The sequence below is a fragment of the Lactuca saligna genome, chromosome 7, assembly GCF_052625555.1.
Source record: "Lactuca saligna cultivar CGN05327 chromosome 7, ASM5262555v1, whole genome shotgun sequence".
Lineage (NCBI taxonomy): Eukaryota > Viridiplantae > Streptophyta > Magnoliopsida > Asterales > Asteraceae > Lactuca > Lactuca saligna.
The window spans coordinates 147,476,013-147,498,346 of NC_136423.1; the positions used below are offsets into that span (position 1 = coordinate 147,476,013).

Sequence of the window (22,334 nt, forward strand, 5' to 3'; positions counted from 1 at the left end):
GGTTGGGGAAGACCTTCTGGAAGGTCTGAAGGATTTGTTTAAGGGATTAACAGCTTAATCGTCAAAGTTGTCTAGAACAAATATCACGAAGTGATGGATGGACTGTCAAACGACATGACCTATGGGTGGTCACAACGTGACAATCGGATGAGGTGGACTATGGTTAACCTTTGGATCAAACTTGGGTTTTAAGGGTGTAAAATGAGAGGGTATTTATTTACTGTTGTTAGGTGTCTTGTTGCTCACTATAGTTTCTTGTATAGTAGATATGTGTGTTGACCAGTTGGGTCTTAATTTTTGTTTGCTGCTATATGTGAACCAAATTAACTATGGTTAACTTTGGGATTTCTGAAAGTCCCTGGGGTTGTTGATAACACCTAAAACGTGTTTATAATCCATTGGGCGTGTTGTTAGCTCACTAGGATTGCTGATAATCCCCAGGGTTGCTGATAACTCATAGTTGTTGGTTGTGTTATGATGTATGGATATTTTGGGGAGGACTCACTAAACTTTATGCTTACAGATGTGGATTAAATGTATTTCAGGTACTTCGGATGATCGCAGAAAGGCGAAGGCTTGACTGTATATTCCGTTTATAGGTTTTGATGATTTTGCATTTTTGATACTCTGATTTGGGATGATTGTACATGACATACCTGAGATTTTATTGACTTAGATTTTATAAAACTTAAGGTTTTCCATATTAAAAATGAGAAATTTTTTGTTGTTATAAGGATTAAGTTAACTATTCATGTAACCGTTACTTTTACAGAAAAAAGTTTTTCTAAATTAAAATTGTTAAGAAAAATTATTTAAGATCTACAAAGTCACAAGAAATATTAAATGGATTAGTTATTTTGTCAAGTAAAAACATTTAGTAAAAGAAATTGATTATGGAAATTTTATTAAAGAATTTGCTTCTAAAAAGTCTAGAAAATCTAACTTAACGTCCTAAATATATTCACAAAAAACATATATAATAATAATAATAATAAATTTAACTCTGCTATTTATAATTTTTTTAGTTTATTAGGGAAAATGACGCAACGGCCCTACTATGTATTTCGATTTTACCATTTTAGTCCATAAAGTATTCTTTGTGCCTTTTAAAGGTAAAAATTGTTTTTTGTCAGGTCGATTTGGTCACTTTTGACAAAATGAAGGGGTAACCCGGTTACCCTTTTGTCACATGGACATTGACTTTAATTTTGGTTAATAGTCATTGATTTTCTATATTTGTATTAATTGTTTTTCACTTTAGAAATAAAAAATAAATAAATATTGGCTTCTCTCTCATGATTTGTTTTCTCTACTAACACCCAAATCTTAATACTTCTTTCTTAAGAGACCTCTTGCTCTCGTTATGTATATGTATGTATGTATGTGTCATCTTCATGATTGTATTTTTAAAAGCATCTCACCAGCTTCTTGGATCTCTCTCCGTTCCAACTTCTCTCTATCTCTGTGTTTTGTTTTTTCATTTCAACTTCTCTTCTCTAGCAATGTACATACCCTAAATCTATGGCAATCTCTCCATGCAAACTTGGTCTAGATAGCTTTACAAACATGACAACAAGCGAGAGTAATGGGTGTTTGGATGGTGATAAAGTGGATGAAAATTCTATTCTACTCTCTCTTAGTCTACCAAGTCAACCCCAACACCATGAAGTATCGAAATACCTCAACTATCACCAACATCATCACTTAAGTCTCTCATCCTCACACTACTCCTTTCACCGAAATCCTATTAAAGATCTTAACCTCAAACTAAATCTCAATAACATACTGCTGATCATAGTTGTGAGGATGGCGTAACAGTTGCACTTCATATAGGTCAACCAACAACTAAATCATCAGTAGGAGATGAAGACACCAACTTCTCCACTAATCCTAACATAAGCATATCAGTTGATCATATATAGTATTGGATCCCCATAACATCACAAATCATGGTTGGCCCTAGTATATTAGGTCGCAGTGACCAAAAAACCAGGTCGACAACAACTTTGTTTTGTTAAAGGATAAAAAAATACCTTTAAGGATTGAAAGGATAAAGTCAAATTACATAAAAGGAAAAGTTTATAACATTCAGTATAGTAATAGCCAAATAGCCCCAAAAAATTTTATTCAATTAAAGCCCCCAAACTGATTGAACTGTCCCGGATAATTCTGTCACGATTAAAAATTAGGATTCAAACAAAAGATCTCATGTGTATAATCCCACGCAAAGAAACTAAACAAGAATACTTCCTTCTCTTTTATTTTCATATTGAGTTTTATAATCTAATCTTTCACAAAGTATTGAAATCCCCAAACATTTGTGTTCATCAAAAACTAGTTTTCAACTTGGGAAGACCTCTACTTATTCATTCAGGATGCCCACAATATCTAACTAAACGCACATTATCACAATTTTGGGAATCGTTACTTATGGTAATAATTAGTTAAACAATATTTCATTGGTAACAAGAATAAAGCACATTAGCACATTGTTATTTCCTAAAATTTACTTAAAATTTTATTCAAATAAGATCATGATCCTACATTCGAATATGATTTTCTAAATCATGATTCCCAAAGTCACATAAATATATTTACTAAATCACTACTAAACCATTAATTGCCCTTCATTCTAGAAACAAAGATTACCAACACCTCCCTCATTCAAACCACTCTTCTATGACCTCCAAAAGCCCAAATCTGCACCCAAAAAAGGTACAATCGTTAAAGATAGGAATGGAATCCAAGATTCCGGAGTTTGTTTGATGGAATTCAAACCTTAAGATTTGTATCCCAACTTCCTGTGCACAAGGCACTGCCATCTGCAGACAACCCCAAACAGCTGACACGTGCCTCATGTGAGTTCTGAAGAGATCCCAAGTTCAAAACCACCTAAAACACCACAATACACACATTAACATTTACCCAAATTACAGAAATACCCCCCCATACTTTGCCTTTTTACCAATATGGCCAATGTCCTTCATTCAATTACAGAAATCTACTTAATACTGCTGACTGCTGACCTCAAAGAAAGACCAAAATCACAAGAGAAAATATTTTGGGACCAAAACTGCAAAAACCATCTATCCTCGGGGACCAAAAATGTAATCTACTCCAAACACTATTTATCCACACAATAAAGAAGAGGTTATAAACAAATGACGATTACCTTTGCCAATAAAGTATCCCACACAAAGCAATCACCATTTGAATATCCAGCAAACAAAAGCCTTCCAGATACAGAAAAAGCAATAGAAGTGACAGGAGGGGCATCAGCACCCTGCTGCTGAGGGTAAACTTGTAATTGATGTCCAGTTCTGATGTCATAAAGTCTGCAAGTTCCATCATCAGACCCTGTTCCAAATCTATTTCCATCTGGAAAGAATTTGACTGAATTCACATCCCCTTCATGCCCATGAAATGTTCTTACTGCTCTACTTGCAACACGTGTGTCCCACAGACGTGCAGTTGCATCACAAGAACCCGAAACAAACATTCTTGAGTTTGATCCGTTTATTGAAACACTGGAATTGGAAGAAAGATTCAAAAGTAACATGATGCAGATAGATCATTAGCTAGAAAGTTTGATTATGATGTTGTAATTAGCAACAAACAATTTAGTGATTTACCTCAAAACATCAGCAGTGTGTCCTGATTGAAACTCTCCTCCAAAAACAGAAGTCTTTAATCCAGTAGTTATATCCCACAAAACACATGTCTGATCACCAGAACTTGTTATCAAATGAGTATCTTCATCAGGAACATATTGACAAGAAGACACGTAACCCTTGTGTCCACTAAGCATTCTTGACACTGGTATATTACCATCTTTATCAGCTTGTGATGCAAGATTGAAAATGGAGCATACACTATCAAGCCCTCCACATGCAACTGATTGTCCAGTTGGAGAGAATGCACATGTCATCACCCATGCACATGGTAGCTTGATCGCATGTGTTTTCTGACTTGTGAGAGCATTCCAAACTATCAATCTTCCATCTTGTGATGCGCTAACTATCCGGTTCTTTTCAGGCGTCCAATCCAGTGAATACACCTGTAAATTTCCCAAAATTTGTTGAAATGTAGGAGACATAATAAGTGATTTGTGACTAAATACACTTTTGATATGATATGATTTCGCAGCATTAGTACTCAGATATCTGCATTAGGATTTAGGCGTTTGGTTTATATCACTGTCATGTAATTCTTCACGATGCTAATTTTAAACGATTTGAGTTGAAGAGTGATGAGAGTTAAAAGCCTAAAACAAGTCTAACATACACTAGTTTTTGATTATTAACTTATAGAAACTTGAAATCTTACCTTTCCAGTGTGCCCTTGTAAGGTCCGACAACAAACCAGATCAGTCGGGCCGAAAGCAACTGAAGTCTTCCCTTGCGCTTTCGCATACCCCGCAACTACAATCCATAGACGAGATCTAATTACATTGAGGAAACACAAATTCGCCAACCAAAACTCTAAATCATCAAAACCTAAAAGTTACCATCGGTATCGAGAAGTTGAAGTCGTTTTTGCTTTAACCGTTCTCTGAGAGAATTAACAGTTTCCGTAGCAGCTAAGTGCCTCTCTTTGAGCTCGGCGACAGACATAGTTCCACCCAAATTTCTGAAAGAGAAGCTCGATTATGAGGTCTGGTTCAACTTCATCATGATGTAATGTCGTGGAAGTTGAGAGAGGAGCTTGGTGATGTGATCAAATTGGGTTGAAAATGGTGGTGGAGGATTTAGGGCTTTTGAATGGGAGGTTTATGTGGGAAAAGGAAAATGAAAAAAAGATTGGGGTTGTGGATGCAATCTAGACGGACCCACTGGTGTTTGAGGAGGTGGCACACATGAACGGTTGGAAATTGTAGGTGGTGATGTGACAAGTTGTGCCGTCATTATTAAATGGCTAATACCTCTTCTTTTACAATTTCACCTGGACGTGATTTTTTTTTTTTTTTAATTTTTATTTTAACATTATTATTATTATTATTATTATAAATTTCGATAGCACTATAAATGTTGTAGCTATAATGTAAAAGTTACCAAAGTTGGGAAAATATGGTAGCAAAAGTCTAAAGGAAGTTTTTTTTTTTTAATGTCAAAATGCAAAAGTTTTGATTTTAAGGTTGAAAAGTATCAAAGTCACTAAAATTTTATAGTATTGTAGCACAACAATGTTTGAAGAATTTACACGTTTAGTTACTTAAGTATTTTTTATGCTCAATTGGTCATTAATGTTAGGAAATACTGATTAGTTAAGGGTTTCGGGGAAATTGTATCTAGTTTACGGGTGACAAGCTGACGTGACATAACATATGGAGGATTGTTTTTGGCACTGTAACACAACAAAGTTTAACGAATTTACACATTTAGTCACTAAAGTAACCAGCTATTTTTATATCAGGTCATATAATAGTGTAATTTATGGGTAAAATTCAATTTTAATGGTCTATTAAGTACAAAAAATAATTGAGTGACTAAATGTGTAAATTCGTTAAACTTTGTTGTGCTACAGTGTCAAAATCGAACTTAAAAATGTAAAAGTTTTTACTTCGGGGATGAAAAATGTCAAATTTAACAAACAATTATGGCAAAAACCTAAACCCAAAAAATTACTATTCCTAAGGTCTATGTGATTATATATATATATATATATATATATATATATATATATATATATATATATATATATATATATATATATATATATATATATATATATAAAAGATTAACATATAAAATAAAAGAATAAACAACAAAAAAAACAAAAAGGAAAAAAAAATAATATCAAATCAAAAGTAAAAGATTGATTAGATTGATATTAGGGGAGGTAAAATTAGTTAATGGGATACTTATAACACAACCCTTATTACATATACAATATCCCTTTTACTCACATCCAGTATCGCAACGTCACATCTACCACTATTACACTCATATGTAAAAGTACACAATAGCAGGGATCCATATAAAATTGTCATATAATTTAATCAAAATTATGTAATTTTTTGTTTTATAACATGAGAGTATTTCACATTTAAGTTTTTTGGAACTTTTTTTAATGAAAAGCATTAAGGTTTTATTTATGAGATTAGTTGGATAGTTAAAAATTTTAATTGGAAAAATTAGTTTTTATCTGATAAGCATTTATCATGTGCGGTCTAAAACATGTTTAGGGTAATCTACTATATGGAATACATAACAGTCTTGAGATCGTAACTAGGGATGAGATTTAAAATCGAAAAACCGGACCGGAATTGAAATCGGACAGGAACCGGAACCGTTAAAACCGGAATATATGGAACCGGTTTTGGTTCCGGGTTTAAAAATTAGCTTTATACGGTAATTTGGGTTTCGGTCTATCGGGTCCGGGTAAACTGGGTCTAAGAATCGAAACCAGTGTTAGGAAGCAGAACCACTCTTAGGAGCTGGAAACCGGTTTCCGTGAAACGTTTAAAACATGATATCTCATTCGTTTTAAGTCGAATTGACATACGGTTTTTTTCCAATGTGTAGTTTAGAATTTGTACATGATTTTAGACAATAAATTTGACATTTTAAGTTTTATATTCATTGATTTACAGTCCCCTAAAATCGAGATATCAAAACTGATAGTTTTTAGTTTTTCAGTTTTTTTGTATTCTGTGAAAATTTTAAAACATACATATCTAATTCGTTCAAATTCGGATTGACATGCGGTTTTCTCCAAATTATAGTTTAGATTTTATACATGATTTTAGACTGTAATTTTGTGATTTTTGGTTTAATATTCAATGACTTATAGTCCCCCGAAGTCAAGATATCAAAGCTGAAAATTTTCAACTTTTCAACTATTTGTTTTTGTACTTGTATTTTGTGAAAACGTTAACACATGCAAATCTCATTCATTTAAAGTCGGATTGACATGAGGTTTTTTCTGGAGTGTAGCATAAATTTTGTACATGATTTTAGACTATAATTTTGTCAATTTTGGTTTCATATTCAATGACTAACAGTCCCCCAAAGCAGGGATATCAATATGAAAATTTTCAAAGTTTAACCCACTAAGTAGTAAGTATGTGCCAAAAAATCTCCGATTTTTTCAGATTTTCTAGTTCTAAACCCACTTTATCTGGTTCCAACCTACCCACTTTGATGTTTCCGGGTTTTTCGGTTCTACACCCACTTTACCCAGAACCGAACCAGAACCGGTTCCTATATATCGGTCCGGTTTTCGGTTCTAAAATTTTTTGTTAATCTGTTCTGGGTTTTTTGGACCCCGGCCCATCCGGTCCGGGTTTGGACCCACTTTCATCCCTAATCGTAACAACCCAAAGCCACAACTTTGTTATATATAAAATAGGTCAGAAATTTATAGCATAAATGTTTCTAGTCTAACTAGTAAGACGTAGGCGTCACCATTTTAATATTCATAAAATTCTTGAAAATTTTAAACTTTTAAAACAACCTAAAATCATCATTGTCTACAAATTGTTTTCAAATAAGTTATACATCAGAGAAATCCCAAAATCGTAAAACAAAAACATGAGGAGGTGTACGATCACACATTCGCCTTCCCGCGATCCTCTGAGGCACCTGAAACATAATCCAAACTGTAAGCTCAAAGCTTAGTGAATCTCCCCCAAAATACCACTACAATATATAATCATAAATATCACAGCAACAACATGCATACAAAACCATCAAATGTTCTGGACCGCCGCACCGGGCCTTCAGCTTGTTTAGACCGTTCTCTAGGCCTTCGGCCTGACTAATCTGCCTTGCAGGCCTTCAATCTATCCGGGGGGCCCTGGGTCTGTTGGCCTTCAGCACAAAGCAGAACCGCCTCAACCCAACCATACACATGTCAACATATACATACCCATAAACATACAATCAAGCAACAGTCAAGCACAGATTATACAAATCAATAAGCATAGCATCATCCTATCTACCAGGATTCAGATCTAACAAATCACTATAGTACTTAATCATACGATATCAGGATAACAATCCAAAGGGTCGGCCTTGGTGCCTTCGACCTAAAAGTATAGTGAGGAAGACGCACCTCTCAAATGTCAAACTTCACTAAAATCTCTGACTGCTGACTCACGGAAAATCTTGACTTATCACAGAAAACAAACACCCAATTAACAATTGGGATACCATTCTTGATTAAGGATCCATACCTAGGGTAAATAACCACTTTACCCCTTTCCTAAATGGTCCAAGGCCCAAGTCCAAATCTTTGATCTAAAAAGGCCCAACTTACTTCAAGGCTCATGATTGGCCTAATTTTCCAAATTGGGCTCGAACCCCTTATTAGGCCTCATCCAAAGGTCTGATCCTCTACTTAACCCAAAACAAACTAATCCAGATGGTCAATTAGGGCCCAAGTATCAAAGCCCAACAGATGGCCCAATACCCGAAGCCCAAAGTCTGAAACCCAAACAGAGGGCATATGCGGGGCGTACATCGACTTACGCGGGGCGTAACCTCGCAGGTATTAAAATCCTTATAAGTGCTTAATGGATTAAGCACCTAAGCTCAAACTTTAGATCTAAGATTTAAAAGCACCCTAGAACCATGAAGTGTCAAACTTTAAGACTTTAGTCGACCAAAAAGGGTTTAATGCATGGTTTTAATCCATTAAGACCTCCTATAATGAACAAGGGACCAAACTAGCTAAAGGGACCTCATTTTTATGCCTTAGGACACATCCTAGGGTTTGAAAGGACAACCCATCACGTCCAAAACAAAGCATGAACAATATTGGGACTCTTGGAACAAGAAGGATACAAAAAAGCAACCAAAAAAATATCTAAACAAACCAAGCATAAACACATACATGGTAGGTCTAGAACCTCAGAAACACCAAGAGTTTCAACTCATAGCTCTTGGAGTGGTACTAAACCACTAGATCTCATTCTTAGGACCAAAATGAACCAAAAACTCATACATGCTAGATCTAGGACGTCAATGATCAAGTTCATAGCTTTTTACCTCAAACAAGTTGAAAATGAAGCCCATAATCCAGATCCATAAACTCTTTCTTGATCCTCATCTTTACACCAAACTCCGTTTTCTTGAAAATGGACCAAACACACCAAAATGCACACCATGAGCTCAAAATAACATCATGAAGGCTAAAGGACAATTTATAGGGTTTTGGGGACTTAGAGGCTAGTAAAGAGACCAACCCTAAGGACTTAATGTGCTTATATAGGGTACAATTACTTAAAAATATGGGTTTTCCTCTAACCCTCGTACGCTGCGCGTACACCTCATATGCCCAACATACGAGGATTCACATTCTCGAACAACTCTCACACTAAGCTCAATGTAACCCACACTACGCCTTGTGTACCCTTCTTCGTAGCAGTATGCCCCACATAATCCCTAGGTACACCCCGCGTACTAAGGTTTCCCCACAAACCCTACACATTCCGAAGGCCATAACTTCTTCTATACACATCTGATTCTGACGATCAATATATCCATGAAAAGGTAACGAGAAGCTCTATGATTTAACCAACTCATATTGGGCTTACTATATCCCAAAAAAACATCCATTACATAGAAGCCCAAGCTAAAAAATTACCGAAATACCCTTTAACTCCAAAACACAAACCGAATACCCAGATCATCCAGTATACATCATCCACCTCCAAATGAGCCCAAAAACTAATTTCTTCAAGGATCCTAATCCTTCTGATACCCAATCCTTGATCACCACCCAAAATGGAAACGATCTAAAACAGGGTGTTACAAGGTGTATGTGTGTGTTGGACAAGATAACAATGGAGTACTTAGAGTGAATTATATGCATGGCTCTTATTTGGGTTATAGTCTTTTGAATTGGAACAAAAGTGCGGTCGTCTATCCTATTATTGGGTTGTGTGCAACCATGTTTTTTGTTGGATTTTGCATTGGTGGCAGCATGTATTGTGAAGGAAAGTGTTTGTGATAGAAGTGTATGGTCAAGGTTGGGCTTTGGTTATGGAATCTCGAGTCATGAAGTTCATGGAGACGGTATAGCATGGGTTGTCAGGTAGAGGTATGAGATTTTAGGGGATGCTACATGAAATTCTTGGATGGACCATCATTATGTTCTTGGGAGCAGTGGGCTTATTTATGTTTCAAGTTCAGTCATAATCTCGAATGATCAGTTTTAATGGAACTCCCTCATTTAGCTCTATTATAATTTATTTCTCGTTGTCATTGGGTTAATTATATTTGCTCTCGAATGTATAGGTGATGGAGTTTGTGAATGTTATGTGGAATTAGGGCCTCTTGGGTTTCTGGTTATTAGTGGTTGGTACAAATTAATAGAGTGTAAGTTGGTTTGAGTATCATAGATTATACAATGGTTGGTTAGTGGATCGGGGGTAAGCGTGGGTGCTGTCAGAGGCTAGCAGTGTAGAGGTTGTTAGAGCCGAGTAAGAGCCGAAACTTGTGTTGTATGTGATCGTTGGGTTCCTTGTGTTGGTGCATTTATATGCGGGAATATATTGGCAGAAGTCGGTCGAGAATTACGATATTCTTTTTTCTAAGGGACAGCGTATGGCTGAGAATATCTAGGACCGATCAAATCCGCAAATTTTGGTCAGCATAATTGATAGAAATGATGGTTTAGTCTTGTCGACTGGGTTTTGTAAAATCTCTTGTCGGTGCGTTAGTGTGTGTGAAGATGGTAGTTATGATGTTAACTAAAGTTCCTATTTCATATGTGGATAAGCGATGCGAGGCGAGGAGACCATGGTCGAGTTATGTTGGAGGAATTAGGCAACATGAGTTTCAATGGGGTGGTTCAGTTTTCTTGAACGTCGTTCATGATCTTGCAACCTAGAGGTCCTAGATTGAAGAGTAAATTCTTTTCTTGTGAATTAACAATGTTGTGGGGAATTGTTTATCGCCTGGTTGCTTCTTTCTTTTAAGGTATGCAGATATGTCGGGAAGAAATCGATCGTGATTAGGTGCTAAAATTAATGCATGTGCTTGGATTTGGATCTTAAATGCTACCGGTGCGGGTCTTGGTCTCCAAGCGATCTCAAATTGTGTTAAAAGAGTCGGGTTTGAAGGATCTCAAAGGGTTACCTCTTGAATGGGAGCGAGAAGTGATTTCGAGGACAAAATTGAATTTAAGTGAGGGAGAATTGTAACACATGGTTTCCAAATCGGATCAATTTTGGGATTCGAAGGGTCAAAGGCATGGTTTTTGGGTAAAACCATGACTCGCAACGTGTCCATAAAGAGGTCACGAGTAGTGATCAATAAAATTCTGGATTTAAAATGTGCTCACGACTTGAGGAATAAGAGCTCACGATGTCAAAACGCTGCTAATGCGTATTTAATGTGTATATATATTTGTCCAAGTTTTAAATTTATAAAACTAATGTTTCTTTCACTAGACAATTAAACACACCAGGCAGTGTACCTAATCGTTTAATAGTATAGTTATGGTAAGAACAAGTGTCGAACTCCAGGAACGGTGTTTTAATTGAATTTATTCTACTACTAACTAATTACTAATAAAAATAGAAAAGGTTTTGTTTTTCTAGTTTTGCAAGACTAGTAACTTAAATTACCAAACTAACTATTATCAATTAATTAAGCTAACACTAAACTAAGACAAGAGAACAAAAATTGAATTAACCAAAGTGAGTAAGAGACTTTTGTTTAGCTTCAAATTTACTTGTTATTATGGTTGATTTATGGAAGTGCAAGGGATTTAATTTCTTTAGTTACCGATTCCTAAGATGATCAAATTAATATTCACTAATTTAATCCTTTAGTAAACTATCTTATTTATTCGGTGATCAAGCGGACAAACTTACAAGTTTACTAGTGTTCGGTTCGAATTGATTAGACTTATAATTTATTGATCAATTTAGTTTATTGATTCAATTCAATACATGATTTATCGTCATATATTAGCTCTTATACCTTTTTACCCACTTTTCTACTTAACCATAGGCTTTGTTCAAAACTCTAGTCCTACAATTTTGTAATTCACAAGATCATAAGATTCAAACTCAACTAAGTAAGATTTTCATACTAACTTAATTAAATTCAGCAATAAGTAGAGAAAATAGTTATCAAAAGTACTTGAGGTTCTTTAATAAGCTAAATCAACAAATAACTAAAACAAATTAAATCCAATCCATAAATTCAACCACAAATAATCAATCCATCCTACACTAAACGAAAGTCATGAGAATTTAGCTCATGATTTCAGCATACAAGAGCATAAAATCGAAATTCAAAGAGTTGACGTGGTAAGCAATAATTAAAAATCAAAGTGTAGATATTGGTTGCCTTAATCCTCTTACTTCCAATGGTATGATTTAATTCCTTGCTTCTAAGTCTTAGAACAGGTATTTCTCCTTCAAAAGTGATGATTCTTTCCAGAGCCAAAAGTCCCAATTCAGAGGAAAATGAGGTCTTTATATAGTTTTCTCAAAATTAAATCACCATAGCATGGTAAGTTCACCACGCCATGGTCTTCGTGTTTATCCCGTGTTCTACAAGTCTTCGAAATTGATCGGGAATCTTCAAGTCACCACGCCGTGGTAGGTCCACCATGCTGTGTTTGGTGTATTTTTTGTCATTTAAGAGCTTTGATCCAAACTTCCAACTTCCAGCATCCGACTACCAGCTTCCAGCTTCCTTTGTGCTCCATGCATGACTTTTGTCCATACAACATAATTCATAGCAATTTAAGTATCTTTTGTTCTAATAAGGGCATAAAAGTAATTAAAATATTAAATTATGATGTATACTTATGTGTATAAATATACACATATCAGATGCAGCCAAAGCCCACGATCTTTTAGGGGTTCCTTCGTATTTAAACCCCATAAACTTCATTTTAGGGTTCCAAAACAGCCTCCTTCGTCCCTAAGCTTAGTAAAACCTTAACCCTAGCCTCTCACCATGATTCTTGAACTTTGGGTAGAGTTTTGGTGGCTTGGAGAGGAAGAGATCACCATGGAATCACAATTTTAGCTTGGAAGTTTCATTTGCAACCCTTAGCTACACTTCTAGACCAATGTGAGTAATCAAGATCCAAGCTTTATGTTTCCTCTTTGATAGATCTAAGGTTTTATACATATTTATCCAAGATCTTAAGATCTAGAGTATTAGGACTACATAAAGTTGGCAACTTTATGGGTCCTTAGGTTCCCTTGATGCTTATATGTCATGCATCTGAAGTTTGGAGGATGTTTGAGTCCATGCTCGAGAAATTACCTCCTTTATCTTCATGAATGACCTAGTTTGAAATCAAGTCTTGTATTGGACCTATAAGACCTTAAAACATCAATTTTTATGATCCTAGGATTGTTAGGATGCCTCCTGGAAAAGATGGACTGATGGCTTATTTGATTAAGTGGTTTTTGGTTCAAAATGGCGTACAGATGCATATCACGACATGAGGAAGATGCGTTCCACGTCATGTGTAGTGTAAGATCCGACTATTTTTTCCTGTAGTGGTTCACGACATGAGCCATAAATGGTCATGTCGTGAGGGTCTGCTGACTGTTAAATTCCGTTGACCATTGACATTTTGACCAAGTTTGACATTGGGTCAAACTTGAGGATTTGGGATTATTGATTGAGATTCTATCTGGTTCTCGTATTAGTAGATTCGCAGGAACAAACAATGATGAAAAAATGGATTGTATTGCAGTATTTTAGAGTTCTTCGATTTAGGTGAGTTTTCTTCAATGTACTTATAGGTCGAAGGCACCAATGCCAACCCATTGGATTGATATCATGGTTTGTTGTATGTTGTTATATTGTAATGATCTATTAGATCTATATCATGATATATAGGGTGTTGCTATGTTATAGTGATCTATTAGATCTGTATCCTGATATATAGGATGTTGCCATGATGTAGTAATCTTATAGATCTGTATCTTGGTATATAGGATGTTACTATGTTGCAATGATCTATTAGAGTTGTATGACTACCTGTATTTGCTAGTTATTGATTGTTATGGTGCATGTTGATGTGTGATGATTTACAGGGTTGAGGCGGACCATCTGAGACTGAAGGCCAAGACACCTAGGGCGGTCCAGATAGAATGAAGGCCTGTGAGGTGGTCTAGTCAAGCCGAAGGCCCGGAGAGCGGTCCAGATATGTTGTAGGCCCAGTGCATCGGTCTAGCCATGTTAAAGGCCCTGAGAGAGGTCCAGATAGTTCGTAGGATGGTGAGGTGGTCCAGTCATGCTGAAGGCTCTGTATACATGTTATTATTTGTTATGTTATGTGGTGGTATTTTGGGGGAACTCACTAAGCTTTGTGCTTACAATTTCAGTTTATTGATTCAGGTACTACAGATGATTGTGGCAAGGCGAATGTGTGATCGTGCACATCATTCTGGTTTTTATGATATTGGATTTTAGGACACTCTGATTACTGTACTTTTGAAACAATGGTTTTGTAAACATTTATGGTTTTTGGTTGTTTTTTAAAAGTTAAAATTTATTGTGATTTTTGGGATGTTACAGGGGTTGTTTTGGAAAAATGAAATTTTTTCTTTGATTTTTAGTATGTTACATGATTGTTAGCCAAAACAATCTAAACGATAGTTGAAGATCCCGTAGATACAATTCTGACAATATAAAGACAGTTGAAAACGGAATTTGTATGAAAGATTTATGATTTTTATATGGATTTTCGTAGTCTAAGCCCTTTCAAAATATATCTTTAGAAATAAATTGAGAATTATCTGACGGAGTCTAAATGAAAGTTGTAGTACTTGTTGACAGCTACACGTGAATATTAAGAACATAAAAAACAAAGCTCGTGGATATAAGTAACCAAACTCATCAATAATTACTTGGTTGTATTGTATTTTTCCTTTTTCTTATCTAATTTTACCTCATATAAAAAAAATTTCTCGTTGGTTTATCTATTTTAAATCAAATATCACTCTGATAATTTTTTACTTGATTTTTCATATATGTATTTAAATTTTGTAGAAAATTTGTTTATAGTTTTTATGGAGTCTGAATATTTTTATGTTTTTTAATATCTTTAAACTTATGTTGGTAAAACTGAAATTTAGAGTTTTTCTTTACGTAAAATTTTTTATATTAAAAGAGAAAATAAAATCCCCGATTTCCCTCTGGAGATCCTTTGTCCCCGTTGGGGATGGAGGTGGAGATTCATTTATATTCGTGGTGAGGATGTGGATTAGAATGAAGATTCGGAGATAGGGATGAGGATTAAGGACCCTTGTACCTGTCCTGGTTGCCATCTCTAGGTCGAGATGACATTTTACCCCTAATAATTTTGATTCTGATGTTGACCTTAATAACTTTAACTCTATTGTTGACCTTGATAATTTTGACTATGATGTTGACCCTCATTTTTACGGTTGATATAGAACCAATTTTAGGCAGTTTAATGATGGTTTGTGGCAGTTGTAATTATTAATGTGATAATTTATTGACAATTTTTGGACAGAGAGTTATATCCCATTTTTGGTCATGGTGCACATAAGATAAACATCCATCATTTTATGTTCTTTTTTGGTCATGGTGCACATAAGATAAACATCCATCATTTTATGTTCTTTTTTGGTCATGGTGCACATAAGATAAACATCCATCATTTTATGTTCTTGATCTCTTACCGAGTTACATCCGATTAGAGATTTCAAGTGTACTATCGAAATACTTTAATATGAAAATGCAATTCACACCTCTGAGTAATCGAAACATTCTTAACCCTAATTTTCTAGCTTTAACATAAGTATATTTTCTACATTCTCGTATTGCATTGTCACAACTTGTTAGACGATACAAAATTTGTCATATTTAGAGGTGTTTTCGCACTCCAAAGATACACATAATTAAATAATTAACTGATTAAGCATAAAGTTACTTAATGTGCATATAGTAAAAGGTCCACTTCTATAAAGAATATGTTTCACACTTTCACTTTTGATGGGGCCACGTTGCAAATTTGAAAAATTGAAAGAACACAAATATTAAAAATAAGAACAAAAAGTGTATGGATTATGTAGAATGTTTGATACATGATGTGGATATGTCTCAAACATTTTTCATGTATAAATAACTTAATTTACAAAGTAAAAATATTTTCAGACTTGAAAAATAAGTTTGAATGTTAGAAACCTGTAGGGGTAAAAATTAGAAACTCCAAATAGTAGTGGTGATTTTTAGTAAAGTAAACGGACAGAATGAAAAAAAAGTTCCATTGCCGGGAATCGAACCCGGGTCTCCTGGGTGAAAGCCAGATATCCTAACCGCTGGACGACAATGGAAACTTGTGATGATATGTAATCATTATTTATTTTTACTGGAAATATCATCCAAAGATTCAATACAAAGCAAAATTCTACCCAAATTAACTAAAGCTGTTGTTGTTGTTTGCTTATAATTTCTTTTATGATGTTATAAACCGTGAAATTCGATTGAAATTCTGAATCCATATATGAAAATGATACTACGGCTTATGTTAGTGCCATTCATATATTACTTAATTCACAAAATATATGATTAGATTCATAAAAGTAAGACAACCTTTGTGACTAATTTCAAGGCTTATTAAAAGTTATATCCTAGCAAAATAAGTTTCGAAAGAGATTATATTCACGAATGAAGTCACGAACTATGTTCACTTTCCATTAATCGCCTTATTTTGCTTCACTTTGTATCCAACTCTTTTTTTAAATGCCAAGTCTACAACACAATCAAATTCATAATGAAAATCTCATGGTTACTTTTTATATTATCATAAACTATAATATGTGGTTAGAGTCATAGTTTACACTTGTATTTTAGATTCAAAATTTTGTTTCATTATTTCATTCCAAGTTCTAACATATTCAGCAGTTATTATAACCCAATGGTCAATATGATAATGTGAGGATAACCATTAAACCAAAAGAAAAAATTATCTCGACTAAATGAAAGAAATAATAATGTATTTTTTTATTAAATAAATAGAATTTCTATGTATTACAACATTCTACATTCATTATGAAAATCTATTCAGCTAAAGCCTTCAATTTTTTTTTTCTTTATTAGGATATTATACTTGTAAAAAATCTACCACATTATTGCATCCATTTTCATTTTCATTCTATCAAAATATTTAACTTTGAAAAATCTCAATCCAATTATAACAAAACTGAAGTGCAAACATTACTCTCCAAATCCCACAAACGGTTACAAAAAAACACAAAACTCTCGAGCAATGTATTCGGACTTTTTAATCAGACAAATAAAAAACAGCCGAAAAGCAACAAAATTTTGAAATAAATGAATATGAAGCACTTCGAGGCTTCTAAAAAGAATTTTAAATAAAATGGAAAAAAAAAATGGCTGAAAGTGAAACTTGCATGATGGATATTTCACCAATTAGATTAGATTTAGCCTCCAGAGTGTGAGACAGGGTTTGTAACAAAGTTTCCATCTTGGTAAGTGTGAATGTATTGCTGTGGCAACGGGTGTTCCGCCTGCAACCATATCATTACATCTCTCTTAAACAGTACATGACATGACAACAACACAGAACAACTTTTACTGTGTTTGGCCTGCATTGGACTGAGACTGAAACTTGGATTGATGTGAATGGGACAAAAATAACAATCTACCGTGCCGCCAAAAATGGTGGGACAAGGATTTGTTTTTGATTTCTTGTCTGTGAAAATGACGTAACTACCCCTAGAAAGTTTTTTAAGAAAAAAAAAACAGGGAAGCAAAGCATACCAGATCAGCATCAGGATCTGAGGAAGGCACCATGACATTAACTTCAGTTGCTTTGGCAGTTGTTATAGAAGCTTCTAGAGACTCTCGGCTCAAGTACAGCTGGCACCCTGCTGTGTTGTCAATAGAAATTGTAGGGGCTGCACCCTATATAAATATAACCAAATATTATTTCTATTTCACCATATTATTATAAACTAACATTAATTCAACAAAACTGATATATATATATATATATATATATATATATATATATATATATATATATATATATATATATATATATATATATATATATATATATATATATATTACCTGGCATTGCACCTCAATACTGCTACAGTTAACAGTTTCAAAAGCAGCAACCACATCCTGTTTTCCAAATTTAAGACTCAGTCATCACACATACTACACAAACTTACATAAAAAACAAAAATAATCATAAATTTTTACTGACTGTGAATACAACTCCCATTTTTGTGCATTTGTCAACAGTGATGTTGTTGACTTTTCCTGTATGCAGTAACCAAGGTCAACGAGAATACCAATTAAATAGCTCAAATTAATTATTACGAATGAATTAGTTAAGTTGTGGGACAGAATGCCACGTCATCAGTTAGTTGATTCCTTGTTTGTACTTTATATATGGGCAAATATGCAGGAAGTAAGTAGTAATGTATTTTTTCCTTTTTTTCTCTCTTTATTTCTTCTATTACTAGGTGATATTACCCCTGCTTTGTAGGGAGGCGTAATCTGTAAATTTTGTATTAGGTAAGGATCATTTTTGTAATTTTTTTAAACATATTGACCGTTTCTATGAAAAAAAATATGCATAGAGACCTTTTATGTAAACTACAGGGACCGTTTTCGCAATTTATTTTCTATGTAGGGATCAAACCTCATTTTTGTAAATTTGTTATTAGGAAGGGGCATTTTTGTAAATTTTTTAAGCATATGCACAACTCCTGTAAATATACCGTAAATTAAAGGGACTGTTTTTGTAATTTATTTTCTATGTAGGGACCAAACGTATCAAACCTGAAAGCATGATAATATATGAAAGGTAAAGGGGTGGAAAATGCCGATGTTCATATTTGAGGGGGTAAAACTAACATTTTACAACATACGGGAATGGAAAGTGGCATTTGACAAAGTAAAGCGGAGGGAAATGCGAACGTACAAAAATGTAGGGACCAAATTTGCCAACATAAGAAAGTTTTGTAGCGAAAATTTAAAATAAAAAAGTTTTATTTCTAAAGAGTAAAACCCTAAAACCATACTTTGTGGCAACAACCTAAAACAAGAAACTTTTTTGGCTAAAATCTAAAACCATAAAACTATACTATTCATAAGCACTTTTGTTTTAATATATATCATAATATCATTTTTATTCAATGGGAGTTGAATTTATAGTTAATCATGGTACCAAATCTATATTTTTTCTTATTAACCCTTTTCAACTTCCAATAATTAAAGTTAAATTTTTTTGATTATAGAGGGAGAAAAAAAAATAAAATTTATTACCTTTGATATGTAGAACTGAATCTTTGCATCCAAAAATATATACAGTCTGCTTAGGATCACAATCATCAATCGACAAATCCTTCACACCAATTTGATTCTCAACAACCCATCTGTATATTGTGTAAAAAGTATACAAATCCACCATTAATAACCTTATATGTCCAAATGTACTACAAAGCATATAATATAAATCTAAAAAGAAAGAAATAACAACCTACTTTCATTTCTTTCCATTACAACATTACACTTTCACTTTTTTTCTTATTTAAGCATTGTACTTAAAAAAATCTATCCAATTATAACGATGATTGGGTAGTATTTTTAAAGTACAATGTAGTAACATGAAGAAATGAAAGTAAAATGCTATAAATATAATAAACATATAAATGGAAGTACGTTGCTATTTCTTGCATTTTACACTGTAAAATACTCACTTGCGACCCATTACAAGCTCAAGCTTTGGAGGCCCAGTTTTAGGAGCAGCTTTTGGTGCATTGTCGTGAACTTCTTTTTCGCCTGAACTCACAAACCCTCCTCTATCTTTCCGGTTTTTGGTTTTCATATCATCTGTAACCTTTCTTAATCCTGAAATCATGAAACTATGAGTCAATAACTTTGCACTAAGTAGCAACATACTTTCATTTCTTTCTATTATAACATTGTACTTTCTTATACAAAATCTATCCAATTACATCATTGTACTTCCAACTTTTTTCTTTATCGGGATATACTTTAAAGAGAAATTACATATCCTACTACTTATCTTCTTACCCATATGAAATGATGACAAGCGCCTTAAAATATTATTAATTTTATCAAATTGTGACACTTGTCACCATTTTACATGGGTTCAGACAAGTAGGAAGAAAATGTATGAGGATATTTAATTTCTCTACGTTAAAAACTCTACCAAATTATGGCATTGAAAATTGCTATTTAGATGGGGTACATTGCTATAATTTGGTAGAGTTTTCAAAGTACAAACAAACCAATGAAAATACATTGCTATTCATAGCATTCTACTTTCATGTCATTATAGCATCCTACTCTCACATTTTTTCTTTCTTATTAAGGCATTGTACTATGATAAATCTACCCCATTATAAAAATTGTTTAATAGTTAGATGACATTAGGTTTTTTCACAGTACAATGTTAAAATAACGAAAATGAAAATAGGATGTTATAATGAACAAATCAATAGAAATACATTGCTACTTCTTACATTTAACCCAAAACAAAAATGGAATATGGACCTTAAACTTACCAGAAGTAACCGGCTTTGAACTAATTTCCTGAAAAACAGCAGCCATTCCTTGGCCTTGCTTTGGGCGGGATGAAGAAGAAGATGCCAAGTTGGCAAGTGAAGCTGATGGAGGATTTGGGGCAGATGGTTGGGCAGATTTTGGGGCAGAAACAACTGCACCCGTTGTACTCCATAAAGGTCCCAAAGAATAGTGAGCTTTCACATAATCCCTTAACCCTGGTACATAAAGTTCCTTAAGAGCTTTTGCCCATTCCACATGATATGGATCTTTATTTTTGTATTCTACAAGAACCTACAATCAATATACCAACAATCAGGCAATCACAACTCACAACCCCTGTTAACTTTAAGAAAAGGGGGTGGATAAAGATGAACTTAATTATAAGTGATAAGTACCTTGTTGTTGTAAAATTCAGCTGATTGCCAACATTCTTCCACGTGTCCAATAGGCATGCTCATTCCTGAGAAGATAAGAACAAATAATGGTTGCTTTGATGCAAGATTGATGTTGAAAATGGTAAAACATGAAATGAGAATTAAGAGTTTTTGCTTACCACAGCCTTTCCCTGTATATGCAATCCAGATTAAAGCTGATAGACTCTCAGAAGCAGCTTTTAAGTGGTTGAAGAAATCAGAACGCTTTCCTTCTGACATGTCATTTGCTTGAGCTAATTTATCATTTAATGGTTTTAAAAATACTGCCATTCCTCCCGCATCAGGTTTCTGCATGATTAATATGTAGAAATTAAACATCAAATATAATGATTAATTAACATATTACTTCACATTCACTAACAAAAGAGTCTATGCATATAATAGGATTAATGTAAAATACTTCATCTTCTAAATCAATCGGAGGCTTTTAGGTTTTGTTTTTATCCCAAAATAAATGTGGCTTCGATTTTTTTTTTTTGGTTTTAATCAAATTCAACTACATCTTGATGGAGCTTTTTTTCATAACAATCTGTTTTATCGAATCCAAGGAATGTTCATGTCTCGTTTTTCATCCAATTTCAAAACACAAAAGAATTAAATATAATGTACGTAACATATGTGCATGAAACAGCTACTTAGATGTTTAAACACGATGAATTTATGGTTTTTAATACCTAATTGATTGATCGCGATGATTTACATGATAAATTCTCTTCTGATTTGGTAGAAACACACGAAATACGTGAATTAAACAGAAGAAACGAGTCCCAAACTTCATTCACGATAATCAACATGATTCCATTTATACGCGTAATGCCGATGACGATTGGAAATGAAAAAATTGTAAAAAATTAACCTGAGTTTGTTTGATCTTCATGAGAAGCTCCTTCTGAGTAGCGAAAGCCTGACTGAGAACAATCGTAATATCATGAACTTGTCCGCCGATCTTCTCCGCAGCAAGGGATACCTTAACGACGTATTCCACGAGCAGATCGTCGTATGCGACGATCGACGGTTCCGATGCCGCTGATACGGAGTCAAGTGTGCCGGATGGGGGCTTGGAACCGGGGGAGAGCGATTCCAGCCGTGCTATGGCGGACTCCAATCTCTGAATCAACTTCTCATCCATTTGGACGAGCGTCTTCCTGTATCGGATCTGGTGTTTTGTGTGTGTGTGTGTGAAGGTGATGCTTTTGTGGTTTTTGAAACGCCAAAACCGGTGAGTGCGTTTGCCGGTGATTTCAGGGGAACAACATGCAATTGTGCGTGTGACACGTGTCGTTTATCAAATATTCTCCCTTTTTCTACGTTCATGTAAAAATAGCAAAAAGTAATGTAATGTCAGTTTGTTTAATACGACCTATATTTAATCGTT

At 34.3% G+C, this 22,334-nt stretch overlaps 2 protein-coding genes and 1 non-coding gene across 3 annotated transcripts; all 3 read right to left on the reverse strand.

Moving 5' to 3' along the window:
- Positions 1 to 2,454: 2,454 nt before the first annotated feature.
- On the reverse strand, positions 2,455 to 4,809 carry AGB1 (GTP binding protein beta 1). The gene is made up of 6 exons (XM_078964260.1): positions 4,508 to 4,809; positions 4,327 to 4,421; positions 3,633 to 4,057; positions 3,173 to 3,527; positions 2,779 to 2,892; positions 2,455 to 2,700 (listed from the first exon to the last, which is right to left on the reverse strand). Exons 1-6 carry the CDS (start codon positions 4,611 to 4,613, stop codon positions 2,665 to 2,667), a joined length of 1,131 nt encoding a protein of 376 aa, XP_078820386.1. The 5' UTR covers positions 4,614 to 4,809; the 3' UTR covers positions 2,455 to 2,664.
- Positions 4,810 to 16,216: 11,407 nt separating this feature from the next.
- TRNAE-UUC (transfer RNA glutamic acid (anticodon UUC)) lies at positions 16,217 to 16,288 on the reverse strand. The gene has a single exon. It is a non-coding gene; the product is annotated as a tRNA-Glu (tRNA).
- Positions 16,289 to 17,180: 892 nt separating this feature from the next.
- On the reverse strand, positions 17,181 to 22,165 carry LOC145005057 (cyclase-associated protein 1-like). The gene is made up of 10 exons (XM_078964103.1): positions 21,816 to 22,165; positions 21,079 to 21,247; positions 20,921 to 20,985; positions 20,525 to 20,816; positions 19,694 to 19,844; positions 19,260 to 19,369; positions 18,193 to 18,248; positions 18,051 to 18,107; positions 17,739 to 17,882; positions 17,181 to 17,485 (listed from the first exon to the last, which is right to left on the reverse strand). Exons 1-10 carry the CDS (start codon positions 22,086 to 22,088, stop codon positions 17,399 to 17,401), a joined length of 1,404 nt encoding a protein of 467 aa, XP_078820229.1. The 5' UTR covers positions 22,089 to 22,165; the 3' UTR covers positions 17,181 to 17,398.
- Positions 22,166 to 22,334: the final 169 nt, after the last annotated feature.